Consider the following 20,535-nt stretch of genomic DNA (forward strand, 5'->3'; position numbering starts at 1 on the left):
TCTCTGTCCACCCTCTTCCAAACCCCCTCCAAAACTGCCCACTGTATGGGACCACACCCTCCTGACTCCATTTTTGTCTGTGTTGGCTGCTTCTTCCCCATCTTCACCATGAGGTCTTGTGCACTGATGAAGCTGCCAGCATCTGTCAGTAGCAGTGCTATTGCTAAGATGCCTGTGTTGTCCTACTCTGCTCTCTTAACAGCTGAGCCTCCGAATGCTGAGACCCCCAAGCTCTGGACTTCCTGTGAGCTCCAGACTGGTCCTCTGGCAGTTCTAGCAAATGTAAAAGGGGACAGTGTACCAACAGGTCAGTCTTTAGAATAAGTTATATGGAACAGTAAATTTAATCAATGTCATAATAATACTCTATCCCAGGGGTTCATGGACCCCTTGCTTAATGGTATTGGTTCATGGCATGAAAAAGGTTGGAAACCCCTGCTCTATCCTCTCCTGGCTTATGTTTATTCTTATTTGATCTGATCGATAACGGGTTATTTATGATGTTGCTGCTTCTCTACATCACATGAAGTCTCATTTTTCAACGAGACTTCATCTGTGATTCCCATTGAATAACCTGGGGAAGACTGGGTGGACCTCAGTAAGCAAAAGGACAAACTACACACAACTATAACAGCAAAGACAAGTAAACTGGGAAAAATAAATAAATTCAAGACCTAGGCCACTCATAATTAACTTGCTCCATCCATATCCAGAGATGGAAAGTAAGTTGATCACCAGACCTAAAGAAAGTACAATAGCCAATGATATTCCCAAGCTTGGAAAAGGGAGCATGTCCATTGAGGGAAAAAACCCAAAACACCATATGGTCAGCCACAGGTAAAAGCTAGTACTGAATTTTCAGAAAAAAATCAGGAAAGAGTTAAACTAATAATACAAATTAAACCCTATTCAACTACGTCACATCTTCTTTCATTTATATAAAAAACATAAAAGGAAGAATGTTTATTTTAAAGATAACCCTCTATACTATAAAATTACCAAATAAAGTATATCTAGCTATAAACACATACTTATGCTCAAAAACACATAAATTAGTCATAGAAAAGTAACTTTGCTTGGAAATTACACTTGAACTGGTGTGTGTGCTTTAAATGGCAGGGCCAGCTTATGGTCCCAGTCTATGACTGATTTCCCCTTGCCATTCTTTCCACTTTTAATGTGTTTGTCTTAAAAGAAGGCGGAACTTTGAGTTATGGAGTCACATAGAACATAGAACAGTATCGTGCAGTAGAGGACCTTCAGCCCACGATGTTGTGATGGTCATTTAACGTAATCTAAGATCAATCTGACCTTCCCTCCTAAATAGCCCTCTATTTTTATATCACCCATGTGTCTAACTAAGAGTTTTCTAAACGTCCCTAATGTATCTACCTCTACCATCACCCTGGCAGTGTTTTCACACACCCACCACTCTCTGTGTAAAAAAACATACTTCTGACATCCTCCTGGTACTTTCTTCCCATCACCTTAAAATGATGCCCCTTATATGAGCCACTTCCACCCTGAAACAAGGCAGAGAAACAGGCCCTTTCACCTACCAAGCTTGTACCGGAGATTAAATACCTGTCCACATTAATCCTCTTTACCATCACCTGGCAGGTAGTCTTCCTATAAAATGCACAATAAATAAAATGCTTGTTTGGATCCTACTTAAATGTTGGGGACCGTTGCCAAGCTGTATGGGTCCTAGTGCCCTTCCCTTGGACAACATTGGTGTCGTGGAGGGGGGAGACTTGCAGCATGGGCAACTGCCGGTCTTCCATACAACCTTGCCCAGGCCTCAGTCAATATTGAAATCGATGGACTGCCGAAGAAGAGAATAAATGTTGGGGAGTACCTACATCCACCATCCCCCTTCCAGACTGAAATCTCTACTTGGACTGTTTTACTCAGGCAAAGGGGCTGCATCAGTCAAAGTTGTTGTGACGCCATAAAATACTTCCCCTCTGAGGGAGAAGGCGAGCAATGCTCTCAAAACTTCCTCAGTCACGCTTCCTCCTTCGGCTGTTTGTAGATATCAAGGCTGGTGGAAAGAGGGAAGGGAGAGAGGGAGGTGGCTGGGGGTGGCACCTAGTGTGAAAGTTATATCATCAGAGTCTTGGAATACCACAACATACAGACAGGCTGTTCGGCCCATCCAGTCCATGCTGAACTATTAATCTGCCTAGTCACATCGATCTGCACCGAGACCATAGCCATCCATTAACCTATCCAAATTTCTATTAAATGTTGAAATCAAACCTTCATCCACCACTTCTGCTGGCAGCCCATTCCACACTCTCACAACACTCTGAGTGAGGAAGGTCTCCCACATGGTCCACTTTTTAAACATTTCACCTTTTAACCTTAACCCATGACCTCTAGTTGTAGTCTCACCAACCTCAGTGGAAAAAAGCCTGCTTGCATTTACCTTATGCATGCCCTTCATAATTTTGTATACCTTTTATCAAATCTCCTCTCAATCTTCTACGTTCCAAGGAATCTGGAAGCTTCAACCCTTCCATATAACTCAGGTCCTCAAGTCCTGGCAACATCCTTGTAAATTTTGTCTGCACGCTTTCAAAATGAGTGCATGCAATACTCCAAATTAGGCCTCACCAACATCTTATAGAACTTCAACATAACATTTCAACTTCTGGTTTCAATACTTTGATTTATGAAGGCCTATGTGTCAAAAGCTTTCTTTATGACTCTATCTACCATTTTTCTCAGCGGTTGATCAGGGCAGGACTGCGCAGGCGCATGTAAGTTGGCCCGTGTGGCAGCGGGAGTATTTAAAAGAGAGCAGTTTGTGGAAGTTGGCTATTTTTTTTCGGTGGTTGATCGGGGCAGGACTGTGCAAGCGCGTGTAAGTCAGCCCGTGAGGCAGCGGGAGTATTTAAAAGACAGCAGTTTGACAGAGCGTACAACCTTGTAGCGGGCGACAGAGTAGAGGGAGACAGAGTAGTACGGCTTTGTCTCGAGAGGCTTTGGCGAGCAGAGGCTGAGGACAAGCTTCACTCCAAGTGAGTTCCTTTAAAAGGAGAACGGTCTGCAGCGGTATTTTATTTGAAGCAAGGAAGGCGGCGAGGCTGTAGCGTATTGGGTAGGTCATGACAGCTGAAATCGGCCCCGTGGTTTGTTCATCCTGCAGCATGTGGGAAATCAGGGATACTTCCAGTGTTCCTGACGACTATGTGTGCAGGAAATGTGTCCAGCTGCTGCTTCTGGCAGACCACATTGAGCAGCTGGAGCTGCGATTGGGTTCATACTGGAGCATCCGCGATGCTGAGAAAGTCGTGAATAGCACGTTCTGTGAGTTGGCCACACCGCAGGTAAGGGCTACACAGGCAGAAAGGGAATGGGTGGCCACTAAACAGCGTAGCAGTAGGCAGGTAGTGCTGGAGTCCCCTGAGGTCATCTCCCTCCTAAACAGAAATACTGTTTTGGATACTGTTGGGGGAGATGTCTCATCAGAGGAAGGCAGCAGCAGCCGAGTTCATGGTACCATGGATGGCTCTGTGGCACAGGAGGGAAGGAAAAGGAGTGGGACAGCTATAGTGATAGGGGATTCGATTGTAAGGGGAATAGATAGGCACTTCTGCGGCCGCAAACGAGACTCCAGGAGGGTATGTTGCCTCCCTGGTGCAAGGGTCAAGGATGTCTCTGAGCGGCTGCAGGACATTCTGGAGTGGGAGGGTGAACAGCCAGTGGTCGTGGTGCACATAGGTACCAACGATATAGGTAAAAAACAGGATGAGGTCCTACAAGGTGAACTTAGGGAGTTAGGAGATAAACTAAAAAGTAGGACCACAAAGGTAATAATCTCTGTATTACTACCAGTGCCACGTGCTATTCAGAGTAGAAATAGGGGGATATTTCAGATGAGTACGTGGCTTGAAAAATGGTGCAAGGGGGAGGGATTCAAATCTCTGGGGCATTGGAACCAGTTCTGGAGGAGGTGGGACCAGTACAAGCAGGACGGTCTGCACCTGGGCTGGACTGAAACCAATGTCCTAGGGGGAGTGTTTGCTACTGTCGTTCAGGAGGATTTAAACTAATGTGGCAGGGGAATGGGAATAAGTGCAGAGAGACAGAGGGGTGTAAAATGAGGGTAGAAGCAAAAAATAGTAAGGTGAAAAGATAAAGTTGCAGGCCGGCAAATCCAGGGCAAAAATCAAAACGGGCCACTTTTCAACATAATTGTGTAAGGGCTAAGCGTGTTGTAAAAACAAGCCTGAAGGCTTTGTGTGTCAATGCAAGGAGCATTCGTAACAAGGTGGATGAATTGAATGTGCAGATAGTTATTAATGAATATGATATAGTTGGGATCACAGAGACATGGCTCCAGGGTGACCAGGGATGGGAGCTCAACATTCAGGGATATTCAATATTCAGGAGGGATAGACAGGAAAGAAAAGGAGGTGGGGTGGCATTGCTGGTTAGAGAGGAGATTAACGCAATAGAAAGGAAGGACATTAGCCGGGAGGATGTGGAATCGATATGGCTAGAGCTGCATAACACAAAGGGGCAGAAAACGCTGGTGGGAGTTGTGTACAGGCCACCTAACAGTAGTAGTGAGGTTGGGGATGGCATTAAACAGGAAATTAGAAATGCATGCAATAAAGGAACAGCAGTTATAATGGGTGACTTCAATCTACATATAGATTGGGTGAACCAAATTGGTAAGGGTGCTGAGGAAGAGGATTTCTTGGAATGTATGCGGGATGGTTTTCTGAACCAACATGTCGAGGAACCAACTAGAGAGCAGGCCATCCTAGACTGGGTATAGAGCAATGAAGAAGGGTTAGTTAGCAATCTTGTCGTGAGAGGCCCCTTGGGTAACAGTGACCATAATATGGTGGAATCCTTCATTAAGATGGAGAGTGATATAGTTAATTCAGAAACAAAGGTTCTAAACTTAAAGAAGAGTAACTTTGAAGGTATGAGACGTGAATTAGCTAAGATAGACTGGCAAATGATACTTAAAGGGTTGATGGTGGATATGCAATGGCAAGCATTTAAAGATCGCATGGATGAACTACAACAATTGCTCATCCCAGTTTGGCAAAAGAATAAACCAGGGAAGGTAGTGCACCCTTGGCTGACAAGGGAAATTAAAGATAGTATCAATTCCAAAGAAGAAACATACAAATTAGCCAAAAAAAGCGGCACAGCGGAGGACTGGGAGAAATTCAGAGTCCAGCAGAGAAGGACAAAGGGCTTAATTGGGAAAGGGAAAAAAGATTATGAGAGAAAGCTGGCAGGGAACTTAAAAACTGACTGTAAAAGCTTTTATAGATATGTGAAAAGAAAAAGATTGGTTAAGACAAATGTAGGTCCTTTACAGCCAGAAACAGGTGAATTGATCATGGGGAACAAGGACATGGCAGACCAATTGAATAACTACTTTGGTTCTGTCTTCACTAAGGAGGACATAAATAATCTTCCGGAAACAGTAGGGGACCGAGGGTCTAGTGAGAAGGAGGAACTGAGGAAATACATGTTAGTAGGGAAGTGGGGAGAGGGAACGTCGACTCAGACCATGAGAGGCCCGTGTCGGGCATTTTCATGCCGTACAAGGTGCAGATTGGAAGCCTGTGTGGGGTGCCACTCCTCGCAGAGGTGTTAGGTAAATTGAAGGGATTAAAGGCAGATAAATCCCTAGGGCCAGATGGTCTGCATCCTAGAGTGCTTAAGGAAGTAACCCAAGAAATAGTGGATGCATTAGTGATAATTTTTCAAAACTCTTTAGATTCTGGACTAGTTCCTGAGGATTGGAGGGTGGCTAATGTAGCCCCGCTTTTTAAAAAAGGAGGGAGAGAGAAACCAGGGAATTATAGACCGGGTAGCCTGACATCGGTGGTAGGAAAAATGCTAGAGTCAGTTATCAAAGATGTGATAACAGCACATTTGGAAAGTGGTAAAATCATCGGACAAAGTCAACATGGATTTGTGAAAGGAAAATCATGTCTGACAAATCTCATAGAATTTTTTGAGGATGTAACTAGTAGAGTGGATAGGGGAGAACCAGTGGATGTGGTATATTTGGATTTTCAAAAGGTTTTTGACAAGGCCCCACAGAGGAGATTAGTGTGCAAACTTAAAGCACATGGTATTGGGGATAAGGTATTGATGTGGATAGAGAATTGGTTGGCAGACAGGAAGCAAGGAGTGGGAATAAACGGGACCTTTTCAGAATGGCAGGCAGTGACTAGTGGGGTACCGCAAGGCTCAGTGCTGGGACCCCAGTTGTTTACAATATATATTAATGACTTAGACGAGGGAATTAAATGCAGCATCTCCAAGTTTGCGGATGACACGAAGCCGGGCGGCAGTGTTAGCTGTGAGGAGGATGCTAAGCGGATGCAGGGTGACTTGGATAGTTTAGGTGAGTGGGCAAATTCATGGCAGATGCAAATTAATGTGGATAAATGTGAGGTTATCCACTTTGGTGGCGAGAACAGGAAAACAGTTTATTATCTGAATGGTGGCCGATTAGGAAAAGGGGAAGTGCAAAAGACCTGGGTGTCATTGAAAGTGGGCAAGCAGGTTCAGCAGGTGGTGAAAAAGGCGAATGGTATGCTGGCATTCATAGCAAGAGGATTCGAGTACAGGAGCAGGGAGGTACTACTGCAGTTGTAAATAGCCTTGGTGAGACCACACCTGGAGTATTGTGAGCAGTTTTGGTCCCCTAATCTGAGGAAAGACATTCTTGCCATAGAAGGAGTACAAAGAAGGTTCACCAGATTGATTCCTGGGATGGCAGGACTTTCATATGATGAAAGACTGGATCGAATAGGCTTGTACTCGTTGGAATTTAGAAGATTGAGGGGGGATCTTATTGAAACGTATAAAATTCTAAAGGGATTGGACAGGCTAGATGCAGGAAGATTGCTCCCGATGTTGGGGAAGTCCAGAACGAGGGGTCACAGTTTGAGGATAAAGGGGAAGCCTTTTAGGACCGAGATGAGGAAAAACTTCTTCACACGGAGAGTGGTGAATCTGTGGAATTCTCTGCCACAGGAGACAGTTGAGGCCAGTTCATTGGCTATATTTAACAGGGAGTTAGATATGGCCCTTGTGGCTAAAGGGATCAGGGGGTATGGAGAGAAGGCAGGTACAGAGTTCTGAGTTGGATGATCAGCCATGATCGTACTGAATGGCGGTGCAGGCTCGAAGGGCCGAATGGCCTACTCCTGCAACTATTTTCTATGCTTCTATGTTTACCTATAAAGCCACTTTCAATGAATTATGGACCTTTATTCTCAGATCTCTTTGTTCTACTACACTCCTTAGTGCCCTACCTAGCCTGGTCGGTTCTGCTGACAAGCAATTGTCTGCACTAAATTTCATCTGCCATTTTTCAGTCGATTTTTCCAGCTGGTCCAAATCTTGCTGCAAGCTCTAATAGCCTTCCTCACTGTGCACTCCACCCCCAATCTTTGTGTCATCCATAAATTTATTACCTGTTTCAAAACCCTGGGTTATAGTCCATCTGTTCCATGTGACTTATCTACTTTCAGACCTTTCAGCATCCTAAACAAGTTCTCCTTAGTGATAATGACTCCAGTCACTTCTTCCCCGTGACGCTTTTGAATTTCTGGCATGTTGCTGGTCTCTTCCCCAGTGAATTAAGTTTGTCTGTAATTTCTTTGTCTACCTCCCCAGCATTATTTTCCAGCCGTCTCTCTCTCCTGTCTCTCTCTTACTCTTTATAAATCTGTAAAAATGTTTGGTATCCTCTTTTTTATTATTGGCAAGCCCTCCTTCACATTTCATCTTTTCTCTCTTTATAGCTTTTTTAGTGTCTTCTGCTCATTTATAAAAAATTCCCAATCCTCAAGCTGCCAGCTAATTTTTGCTATATTGTATGTCCTCTGCTTTTATGACTTCCCTTGTCAGCCACAGTTGTTTCATCCTCCCTTTTTATTCTTTGAGATGAAGCGATCCTGCGTCTTCTGAATTACTTCTAGAAACTCCAGCCATTGCTGCTCTACAGTCATCCCTGCTAGCTTCCCCCTTCCAATCAACTTTGTCCAGCTCCTCTCTCATGTCTGTGTAGCTTCCTTTACTCAACTGTAATACAGATGACACCTGATTTTAGCTCTCTCTCTCAAACTGCTGGGCAAATTTATCACTGCCTCTGTAGGGTTCCTTCACCTTCCCTAATCAAATCTGGTTCATTACACAATGCTCAATCCGGAATTGTCGTTCCCCTAATGGGCTCAACCACAAATTGCTCTGAAAAAAAAGCCATCTCATAGGATTCTATAAATTCCTTCTCTTGAGATCTGGCACCAACCTTATTTTCCCTAGGCTGCCTGCATATTGAATTAATCCATTTACACGCATTTTTTATTTCCCGTTGGAATTTGTACCCCACATCCTGGCTACTGCACAGATGCTTGTCTATATCTCCCATCAGGGTGTTTTTTTTCTCTTTTGCAGTTTCTCAACTCTACCCACAAGGATTTTACATCGTCTGATTCTATGTCACAATGTTCTGAGGACTTGATTCCATTTTTTTACCAACTAAGATAAACCACCCCTCTGGCCACCTGCCCGTCCTTTTGATACAATGTGCATCCTTGGATGTTAAGCTCCCAACTAAGATTTTCTTTCAACAATGACTCAGTGATGCTCAGTGTCATGCCTGCCCGTCTCTAACTGCACTACAAGATCGTTGACCTTATTTTGAATGCTGCATGTATTCGAATATTACACCTTCAGTCTCGTATTCACCACCCTTCTTTTCAATTTTGTCTCTATGATGCCTGAAGTTAGATACTTATCAATTTCTAAACTTTATATCTTATTCTTTATCCAGACTTCAGTAACCTCTCCTCACTCTCCTTCCTTTTCACTTTATCCCTATTTTTCCACGCTGTTGAACCCACTCCCTTACTATTTAGTTTCAAGCCCTATCCACATCCCTAGTTATGCGATTCACCAGGACCCTGGTCCTAGCATGGTTCATAGCCTGCCCCATTGGAACAGCTCCCTCCTTCCCCAAAACTGGTGCCGATGTCCAACTTCTCCTGCAACAATTTTTGAGCCACGCATTTAACTTTCAGATCACATTAATCCTTTGCCAATTTGCACATGGCTCAGGTAACAATTCAGAGATTATTACATTTTTTGTTAAGTGTTTTAATTTAGTTATCAACCCAGACATTCTTCTCAATCCTCTACCCCTAATCTTAAACCAAGCTCCTCTGGATACAGATGCCTCTGCTATGGGGAGAAGTTTCCTATTACCTACCTATCCAAATGCCTCATCTTTTTGCATAACATAATCAGGTCCTCCCTTAGCTTCCTCCCCTGCAAGGAAAGCAAACCTAACCTCTCCGGTATCTCCTTACAACTGAAACCCAGGCGATATCCTGGTGAATTTCACATGCACCATCTGCAGAACAATCATTTCCTTCTTTTACTGCAGTAACAAGAATCGTACACAATATTCCAGCTGTGACCACACCTTTCTGCTCTTATATTCTGTATCCCGGTCAATGAAGGGAAACACTTTCTCTTTCTTCACCACCCTACCAATGTGATACCACATTCAGGGATCCATGGACTCAAAGACCAGCATCCCTCAATACTCCCGTGGGTGTTACCATTCATAGAACAAGTCCAAGCCTTACTTGTCCTCCCAAGATGTATTGCATCATATGCATCAGAATTAAATTCCATCCGCCATTGCTCTTTCCATGAACCAACTCATCAATATCGCCCTTTTGCCTAAGACCACCTACCTCACTATCCACCCCACCACATTTCATGGGTACTTGCTCATCACATCTCCTGCATTCATGAGCAAGCCATCTATAACAATCAGGGTTCCAGCATTAACCAGCAGGGTACACTAGGGATCACAGGTTTCCAATCACAAATACAACCCCCCACTATCACCCTCTACCTCCTATTACCAAGCCAATTCTGGATCAAACTGAAGCATGCCAGAGTTCATGTCACACCTAAGCCCCTCACCCCACTACCCTCTCAGACCACAGCAACATGGCCTAATCTTTCTTCCCCTTGTGTAACTATCAAGTTGCCCCTAAAAGAGGCAATTTGGTTTATGACTGTCACATGCACTGAGATACAGTGAAAAGCTTATCTAGCCTACTGTTCAGAAGATTAAATCATTACACCATGCATTGAGGTGGAATAATACCAGTAAGCAAAATAAAGTGTAATGGTCACAGGGAACGTGCAGTACAGTGAAACAATAAGGTTCAAGGGACTCTATGCAACGGGGAACTGTTCAATCGTCTTATAACAGTGCAGGGTGCAGAGGAGATTTACAAGGATGTCGCCTGGATTGGGGAGCATGCCTAATGAAAATAGGTTGAGTGAACTGGGCCTTTTCTCCTTGGAGTGATGGAGGATGAGAGGTGACCTGGTAGAGGTGTACAAGATAATGAGAGGCATTGATTGTGTGGATAGCCAGAGGCTTTTCCCCAGGGCTGAAATGGCTAGCATGAGAGGGCATAGCTTAAAGGCGCTTGGAAGTAGGCACAAGGGAGAATGTCAGAGGTAACTTTTTTCACACAGAGAGTGGTGGGTGCGTGGAATACACTGCCAGCAATAATGGTAGAGGTGGATACAACAGGGTCTTTTAAGAGACCCTTAGGTAGGTACATGGAGCTTAGAAAAATAGAGGGCTATGTGGTAGGAAAATCCAAGGCAGTTTCTAGAGTAGGTTACATGGTCGGCACAACATTGTGGGCTGAAGGGCCTGTAATGTGCTGTGGATTTCTGTGAGTCTATGATTCTAATAACAGTGGTGTAGGAGCTGTCCTTGAGCCTGGTGGTACATGATTTCAGGCTTTTGTATCTTCTGCCCAGTGGAAGAGGGGAGAAGAGAGAATATCTGAGGTGGGTGAAATCCTGGATTAAGCTGGCTGCTCTGCAGAGGCAGTGAGAAGTATAGACAGAGTCCACGGAGGGGAGGCTGTTTTCTGTGACGTGCTGAGCTTTGTCCACAACTCTATAGTTTCTTGCAGTCACGTGCAGAGCTTTGCATATCAACCCATTATGTATCCAGATAGGATACTTTCTGTGTTGCATTGATAAATTCACTCCCAATATTTGCCCCAACTAAATTGATAAATTGGTTTATTATTGTCACATGTGCCAAGTTACAGTGAAAAACTGGTTTTGCATGCCACCCATACAGATCATTTCATCACATTAGTGCCTTGAAGGAGTACGACGGGAAAATAGTAACAAAATGCAGAATAAAGTGAGGTCAACACTCTGGCAAGGAAGTTCTTCTCAAATTCCTCATGAGTACTAATCATGACATTCATTCATAACCCCTAGATTTGCTTTTCATCGCTCATGGACTCCTGAAATGTAAACACTTTTTGGAAGACATAGCAAAACGCTGATTAACTGATCAAACTCCTTCACAATTTTAAGGAACTCCAATGGATCACATCTCAGACTTCCTTATCCAAACCATAGAGCTCAGCCCTTCCTGGTCGTTATACTCTTCTGTTTCTTCATCTATGCCCCTTTTTGCAGACTTTTTGTCTGCTTTTCTATGTCTGGAATGGAGAGAAGAACCACTCACTATTGATAGTAACACTGTACAAAGTTCCTACAATCACTGAGTCATTGTCAGAAACAGACCAATCATACACAACAAGCAGGAAGTGGTTGGAAATCTCCATTTAAACTGATTTTTAAACTGGCTGCCAGGCAATCTCTTTCTCATTTGAGCAAACCTCCTTCACAATTCTATCCCACTGCAGCCGTAATAGCCAAGTGTGAGGCTGATCAGTCCTAAACAATCCAACTTCTTAATCTCTTTATGCAACTATTAAATGATAAAGGGCAAAGTATTTACTGTGTCAATGTTAGATCTCCAAAGAATCTCTGCACGGTGCAGCTGAGACTTTGTTTATGCTCCATGGCTGTGTAGGAACTCCTTTCTCCAGATGAGAAACAACTGGTAAAATGGGACTAGATATAGAATCACCTCAGCTATAATACACAGTCAGGAGAAGCAGCGATTGTATATCCTAAACCTTGGAAACTGGATCTAGTCAAAATTGGAATGCTTCCCAGTGCAGTGTGGGACAGCCCCAGTGCAGGCACCATTCTGACCACACAGGGAGACATTGGTCAATGTGCCCAAGGATTCTGATACAGCTCAGGGTGTGTGGGAGGGTAGTAAGATTTCAGAATGTGGACAAGCTCACTGCTTCAATGTTAGGAGGAGTGCTCTTACTCTTCCTAACTCCGCAATAACGGAAATAAAGAAACATTCCCTAGTCACTGGTTTAGGAGCTGAACACTCGGAAGAAATAGACAATGCTTTGTGCTGCCATGGTCACCAAATGAGATTTGGGCCCAAATGTCAGATTCATGTCCACACTGGATATCTACAGGAAAAGCTTAACCAGCCACTGCACAAAGTGGAATTAGCATGTTCAACCTCTGTCTATGCCTGGAAATCAGGTTCACGACACTAAGTGCCCACACACTCTGTTAAGCTCCTGCACATTCTGTGATATCTGCTGGGATATAGGGGTGAGCAGTGGCTGGAAATAGCTCATCCTTTCAAAGTTTAGCTGGAAAAAGTGCTGATGTTCTTCCTGGTTTCATGCTGAATGAAGCAAAGAGACATTTGCTAGTATAAACACAAGAGATTCTGCAGATGCTGGAAATCTTGAGCAACACACACAAAACACTGGAGAGCTCAGCTAGTCAGGTAGCATCTATGGAGGGGAATAAGCAGTCAACGTTTCAGACTGAGACCCTTCACCTGCACTGGAAAGTAAGGGGACAGGGGAAGGAGAACAAACTGGCAGGTGAGACCGGGATGGGAAATTGTGGATGGTGTAGGAGGGAGGATGAAGAAAAAAGCTGGGAGATGATGATATGCAGAAGAGGTAAAGGGCTGAAGAAGAAAGAATCTAATAGGAGAGGGCAGAGCCTTTGGGAAGAAAGGAAAAGAGGAGAGATATCAGAGGGAGGTAATGGGCAGCTGAGGCAACACTTTAACTGCGAGTTGCTTGGGCTCCAGTGCGGCCTCCTCTACATCACTGGACAGAAAGAAAAGAGGGGATAGGGGAACCAGAATGGGGAATGGGAAAAGAGAGAAGGGGTGGGAGTTGAATTTCACGGAATTTAGATTTAGAGAAATTGATGCTCATGCTATGAAGTTGGAGGTTACTCAGACAGAATATGAGGTGTTGCTCCTCCAACCTGAGTATGGCCTCATCATGGCAGTAGAGGAGGTCATGGACAGACATGTCAGAATGGGAATAAAGAAGTCAAATTGAAATGGGTGGCCTCTGGGAAATATTGCCTTTTGCGGCAGAGAGAGCAAAGGTGCTTGACGAGGCAATTCCCCAATGTACTTCGTGTCTCATTGATGTAGAGGAGGCCGCACTGGAGCCCAATAGACTCACAGGTGAAGTGTTGCCTCACTTGTAAGGACTGTTTGGGGCCCTGAATGGTGGTGAGGGAGGAGGTGTAGGGGCATGTGTAACATTGTCCCACTCCCTGGTGGAGCTGGAATGAACCACAGTTTGTATCGTGCTGATCAGCTCTTTAGTTTAACTCAATGAGATTTGTATTGTGTGCTCCTAGTGAGACAAGATAGAATGAGAATAATCAGGAAAAAGAAGAGTTTGCATGAGTGTAACGTGTTTCATTAATGCACCCAAGAGATGTACAGAGTCCAACATTACATCTGTGCAAACTAATTAGTTAAATACCTTTCCAAAACCAAATCTGGAGCAAATATGAGTTTTCCTGGATGTTCCATGGAGCGCCAGACAAGGCCAATCATCAAAATTTCTAACCAGCAGCATTCCAATAGTTGCACCTGGTCATGAAGGGTTAAATCGACAAATCCTGGAAATAGGGGATGGGGGGTTTGGGGGGAAGATAGTGTTAGGGATGAATATACACTGCATACCATGAAAACAAGACACTAATTACACACATTACTAACAAATGCACCCTTTCCAGTGAACCAAACAAAGTACTGGTCAATGGAGCAATCTATCAAATATTACCTTCATCAAAAAATATATTTGGTAAAAGGGTTAAATTGTGAGAACACATTGGACAGATCAGGTTTGTGCTGGCTTAATAAAAGATTCAAGATGTGCTAAGTTAAGGAATCATGGAGGTTTCACCAAAATGGGGTGTCCAGAACAAAGGGGAAAAACTTTGAAATTGGAGACCACTCACTCAAGATATCCTGAAGAAAAAGGTCAGTGAATATCTAGAACTCTCCTTTGAAAGATCACTGAGATTGACACTGAACTGAAAGTGATAATTAATAATCATATTTCTATATAAGATAAGCACCAAGGGAAAAGAAAATAGCAAGAATGGGCTACTCAGCCCCTCAAGCCTGCGCTTCTGTTCAATATGATCATGACTGATTTGTCTCAGGCCTGCTCTGCCAGTTCATTATAGTCCTCAGTTCTCTGATCTTTCCAAAGTATACTTCCATCCCCTTTAATGACTCCAAATGATCCAGTCAGCACAACCATCTGGATAGGTTCTGGAATCGATGAGTGTCTGCCCTCAGTCTCCTGTACCTCCTTCCTGAGGGTAGCAAGCTCCGCCGCACTCCGCCAGCTCTTCCTACATATCTCAAGTTTCAAGCTACCCACTAGCTTTTCACTATATCTCCTTTTTCAAGATTTTCTCACTGATGTAAGTCATAATCCCTTAAGGTCTTGTATGTTTCAATGAAGTCTTTCTCTCATTCTTCTAAACTCCAAATATTGCAGATCCAAATTTGCTAGCCATGTTTAAGCTTTTGGCAACTCTTGCTTATGTACTTATGGTTCACTGACTCTAGTAAAGCTTAGTAATGGGGATACAACTAACTTGATTGTGAATTAAATCAAAGGCACCTTTCCAAGCTCCTTTCTGAATTAGTTCAAAGTTTATAATATCTCTGAATAGCTTCATAGTGGAGATTAGTTCAATATACAATGAACTAATCTTGAAAATAACAAGGAAAAGCAAGATAATGGAGCAAATAACAAGTTGTTGGAGGAACATAACGGTTCAGGCAGCATCTGTGGAAGGAAATGGACAGGCAACGTTTTGGTCAAGTCCCTTCATCTGAACTGCAATGTGATGATGTAATGGAACTTAGATACAGAAATCAGGTTCCATCTGAATGTCAGAACATGCTCTAATGGTCTTCTTCAGTTCTCATATTCCGCTCTGCAAATGGATCCTCAACTTCCTAACCAGAAGACCACAATCTGTGCCAATCGGAAATCACATCTCCACCTCGCTGATAACCAACATCGGCCTACCTCAGGGATGTGTGCGTAGCCCACTGCTCTACTGTCTCTACACCCATGACTGTGTGGATAGGCACAGCTCAAATGTCATCTATAAGTTTGCTGATGATACAACCATTGTTGGCAGAATTTCAGATGGTGACGAGAGGGCATACAGGAGCAAGATCTATCAGCTAGTTGAGTGGTGTCATAGCAACAACCTTGCACTCAATGTCAGTAATACCAAAGGACTGATTGTGGACTTCCGAAAGAGTAAGGTGAGGGAATACACACCATTCCTCAGAGGGAGCAGAAGTGGAAAGGGTGAGCAGTTTCAAGTTCCTGGGTGTCAACATCTCTGAGGAACTATCCAGGGCCAAACATATTGATGCAGCTGTGTGGAAAATGTGGAAAATTGCCCAAGTATGTCCTGTACACAAGAAACAGGACAAGTCCAACCCAGCCAATTACCGCTCCATCAGCCTACTCTCAATCATCAGCAGAGTGATGGAAGGGGTCATCAACAGTGCTATCATGCAGCAGCTACTCAGCAATAACCTGCTTACGGATGCCCAGTTTGGGTTCCATCAAGGCCACTCAGCTCCTGACCTCATCATCTCCTTGGTCCAAACGTGGACCAAAGAGCTAAATACCAGAGGTGAGGTGAGAGTGATAGTCCTAACTAAAATGGAGTCAATGGGAATTAGGGAGAAAACTCTCCACTGGTTGGAATCATGCCTAACACAAAGGAAGGTGGTTGTGGTGGTTGGAGGTCAATCATCTCATCCTCAGGACATCACTGCAGGAGTTCCTCAGGGAAGTGTCCTAGGACCAACCATCAATGACCTGCTTCATCAATGACCTTCTTTCCATCATAAGGTCAGAAGTGAGGATGTTCGCAGATGACTGCACAATGTTCTGCACCATTTGTGACTCCTTGGGTAATGAAATAGTTCATACCCAAATGCAGCAGGACCTGGACAATATCCAGGCTTGGGCTGACAAGTGGCAAGTAGCATTCGAGCCACAAAAGTGCCAGGCAATGACCATCTCCAACAAGAGAGGATCTAACCATCATCCCTTGACATTCAGTGGTATCACCATCACTGAATCTCCTACTATCAACATCCTCAGGGTTACCATTGACAGGAAACTGAACAGATCTAGCCATATAAACACTGTGGCTACCAGAGTAGGTGAAAGGCTAGGAATTCTGTTACGTGTAACTCTCCTTCTGGCTCCCCAAAGCCTGTCCACCATCTACGAGGCTCAGGTCAGGAGTGTAATGGAATATTTGCCATTCACCTGGATGATTGCAGCTCCATCAACACTCAAGAAGCTTGACACCATCCAGTTCAAGGCAGCCCACTTGAATGGTACCCCTTCCATAAGCATTCAATCCCTCCACCATCGACAAACAGTTGCAGCAGAGTGTACAATCTACAAGATGCACTGCAACAACACACCAAAGTTCCTAAGGCAGCACCTTCCAGATCCACAACCGCTATATTCTAGAAGGATGAGAACAGTAGATACCTGGGAACGCCACCACTTGGAAATCTCCCTCCAAGTCACTCACCATCCTGACTTGGAAGCATATCGCCGTTCCTTCATTGTCACTGGGTCAAAATCATGGATTCCCTCCCTAACAGCACTGTGGGTGTACCTACACCTCAGGGACTGCTGCGGTTTGAGAAGGCAGCTCATCACCACCTTCCCAAGGGCAACTAGGGATGGGCAATAAATGCTGGTTGAGCTGGCGATGCCCACATCCCGTAAATGAATAAATAAAAAAGCTACAAAGAAGGAATGACAATGGCTGTATTTCATTGGGAACTTGAGGAGAGTTGATGTGTCACCAAAGACCCTCGCAAATTTCTATGGATGCACCATGGAGAGGATTCTATCTGGCTGCATTACCATCTGGTGGACGGCTACTGCACAGGATTCAAGTACGCTGCAGAGGGTTGTAAGCTGAGTCAGCTCCCTCGTGGGCACTAGCCTTCGTAGTATTCAGGACATCCTCAAGGTGTGATGCCTCAAAAAGGCAGAGTCCATCGCTACGGACCCCCATCACCCAGGGCGTGCCCTGTTCTCATTGATACCGTCGGGAAGGAGGTACAGGAGCCTGAAGGCACCCACTCAATGATTTAGGAACAGATACTTCCCCTCCACCATCCAATTTCTGAATGGACATTGAAGCCATGAACACAGCCTCATGACTGTTTTAAGTTTATTTTTCCACTACTGATTTAATTTAACTATTTTATATATATGCATATTGTAATTCACACTTGCTTTCTCTGTTATTTTGTATTGCACTGTACTGTTACTGCAAAGTCAACAAATTTCACGGCAAATGCCAGTGATATTAAACTTTCTTTTGATTCCGATTTTGAAATGCTTTATTCTTTACTTCTAAAGCAACATAGGCTAATCGTCAGCTAAAAAACTTTGACTTTATTGGATCCATGATACCAAAGGACTGCAGTGACTGTCAAGAACCAGCCAATCAGATTACAAAAGGCCCATTCACTCCCCAATTAACGAGAAGGCTGAGCAACATGATGAAAGACATGCCGGATGACAAATGACAAGAGCACAGGGGTGGGGCCATGGGAGACAATTCCTGTAACACACCAAACCAGAAAACTTAAATGCATAGATTTGAATACAATGAACCAATCTCCACTTTGGATCTATTCAGAGATATTATAAACTCTAACCACATTTAGAAAGGAACTTGGAAATGTGCCTTTGATTTAATTTTCACTTAGATTAATTGTATCCCTATCACCAAGCTTTACTGGAGTCAGTGAAGCATAAATACATTCAATCAAAATCTGCCTAAAACATAACCACGTTGCATGGTTCCAAGGAGAACCATAAAAGGAAATGGAGTTGAGCAGGGATTTACAAACAAAATTGCAGAATGTGGGAATTTAGTGGCAGAGCTGGGAAAAAGATGGGGAGTTGGAAGAGGATACTGATAAGGGATGGTGTAAGGTGGAGAATGCACAGGAGGATGTCATTTGGTGTCTATAGTGAATTCAGAGAAAGAAAGCTGTGATGCCATACATAAAGGGGATTGAAATGACTCAACATGTTTGTTTGTTTCTATCTCCACAGTGCCCGAGACACTGAATACTTCTGTCATTTTCATTTTTAACAGTAAGACTCCATTAATCTGGTACACTTGGAACTTCGGTGGTGCTAGACTGGCAGATTTTCTGCACTATTGAGTGATATTTCCAATTAATGCTCAACTTTTAATTCACACTTAAAAAAAAGATTTTATAGAGGCACACTAAGTTCTCCTGTGAACTGGTAATTTTAAAGAGAACATAGAATTGGGTACCTTGTGAGTTTAATCGGAGCTCTGAAATCAAGGCCAAGTGTGTTAATGGAAGCAGGGGGACCATGGTCAATTTCTCTGATACTTTTTTTAAACTAGTACTAATTTTGGTTAACTTTGCACTCTGGATCTTTAATTTACCACTTTTTCAGAGAGGGTTTCTGTATTTTCTTTCAAGAAGATGTGCAGAAATGATTTGTTTAATTCCCCCTCCCATTTACTTTTCCCGAAGATGACATCTCCTATCTCAGCTTCTAAAGGATCCACATTACCTTTAGCTGATCTGTTACTTTTTACATTTCTGTAGAAGTTCTTACAGTCTATTCTTATATTTCTCACCGACATACTTTCCCTTTCCTTGTCTGTTTCTTAAACCTCCTTTTCTAAATTCTGGACTTCTCCCATTTTCTTTGCTCCAGGGAATGCAAACCCATACTATGCTTTTCACAATTTCAAGGGGTGTCAGATACGTAAACTGAATCTAAGGACAGATCTCCCTGAGTTCACTTCCCTCTGGGTCAGACCAAGATCCTGTAGGGTAACGTAATTGGGAGAAATGCACACAATTCATAAGCACCAACATTGAGTTGGGTGTTTCAGTTTAAGAGGCTGGTCTGATGTGATGGCATTGTTATGTAAAGATTTCTAGTGCACTTTTGTGTTTAGGTTTTGGAGTTCAATAAAATGTGTTATGCATTTCATTAAACGTAAAGCACGTCATTTCATTTTATTTGTGAAAACCTACAATCCAAACTTGTGCTATGTAGCAGTGTAGCTGAGTCATAATTTTACAAACAAGGAGCCTAAACTGAGCCTACCACTCAGCCAACTCAAAGGTGAAGAACACACGTCCAGGAACAGGCCATTCAGCCTTTCGAACAAGTTCTGCTATTCCATCTCAACTCCATCCACATTTTTGTCACATAACCATCATCATCCTGCCCAAAACAAAAAAAAACTACATGAACCCAGCACCCACAGTGAAGAAATGAGGTTTTCCCTGAAGCAAACAATGGTGAAAGGTAGTAAAGAGGGTGTGTACACGATTGTGACTGATTTAGATGGGTTACTAAGATGAATTTGTTGCTTTAGCACTCTGGATAAAAGGGCACAGCTTCAGGGTGACAATAAATAAAGCAGAAATGGTGTGAGTAAATTTATTTTGAATTTCACAGAGAGTATCTATTATGCAGAAACTGTCTGATAATGGCTGTGGAAACAGGATCAATGAGGAATTTCAGAAGGGACTTGGACAGACGCTGAGTGTTGAGAGGAAAATGCAGGGACCGGGGACCAGCTGGATTAGTCTACAAGGAGCTGGCAGGAACTACAACTGATTTGCCTCCTACTGAACCATTACAATTCTAAAGCACTTGGCTTTGTTCTTGCTTGGTCTGAACAGATTGCATTCCTCAACACCATTCTTTGGTGCCCTTTTCTAGATGACTGCAATGCGTGTGGTGTTGTAAAATTTCCTTTTTTTTTGTATGAAATATTAAGTCAAGGTTCAATCCAATTTCTCAGATGAATGGAAAATCTCCCATGCTTTATTTACAGGAAAGCAAGGACGTTCTTCTACTAACCTCTCTGACATTTAATTCCACAACCAACACACTAATAACTCTGTCGTCAAGTGCAGCGAACGCAGGCAGTTCTCTCTCCACAAGGGTAGGAGAGTGATCAAGATGCAGGCAATGAAGCACTGATTCAGACATTTTGCAACTGTACTCCGTCTGACAGAGAATATGAAGGCTAGGCTGAAAGGAGGGCCAACCATTTCAATGCCAGACCTTCCCGGGAGGAAATGGGACTGAAAAATAGGACAAGCTTGCAGATTTTGAGTACTAAGAAAATCGAGTGAAGGCTGTGTGATTTAGAGCAAGAGGCCAAGGTAAAACTGCC

General features: G+C 43.5%; 1 protein-coding gene across 3 annotated transcripts in view; it reads right to left on the reverse strand.

The window, feature by feature from the left end:
- Window positions 1-20,535, reverse strand: part of esr1 (estrogen receptor 1) — a 204,294-nt gene that overhangs the window by 16,883 nt on the left and 166,876 nt on the right. For all 3 annotated transcript variants that reach the window (XM_072265620.1, XM_072265621.1, XM_072265622.1), the window contains one exon: window positions 13,740-13,878. In XM_072265620.1, coding sequence (XP_072121721.1) covers window positions 13,740-13,878 — 139 coding nt within the window. The remainder of the gene's footprint in view (window positions 1-13,739; window positions 13,879-20,535) is intronic.

The sequence above is a fragment of the Mobula birostris genome, chromosome 8 (genome assembly GCF_030028105.1).
Source record: "Mobula birostris isolate sMobBir1 chromosome 8, sMobBir1.hap1, whole genome shotgun sequence".
NCBI lineage: Eukaryota > Metazoa > Chordata > Chondrichthyes > Myliobatiformes > Myliobatidae > Mobula > Mobula birostris.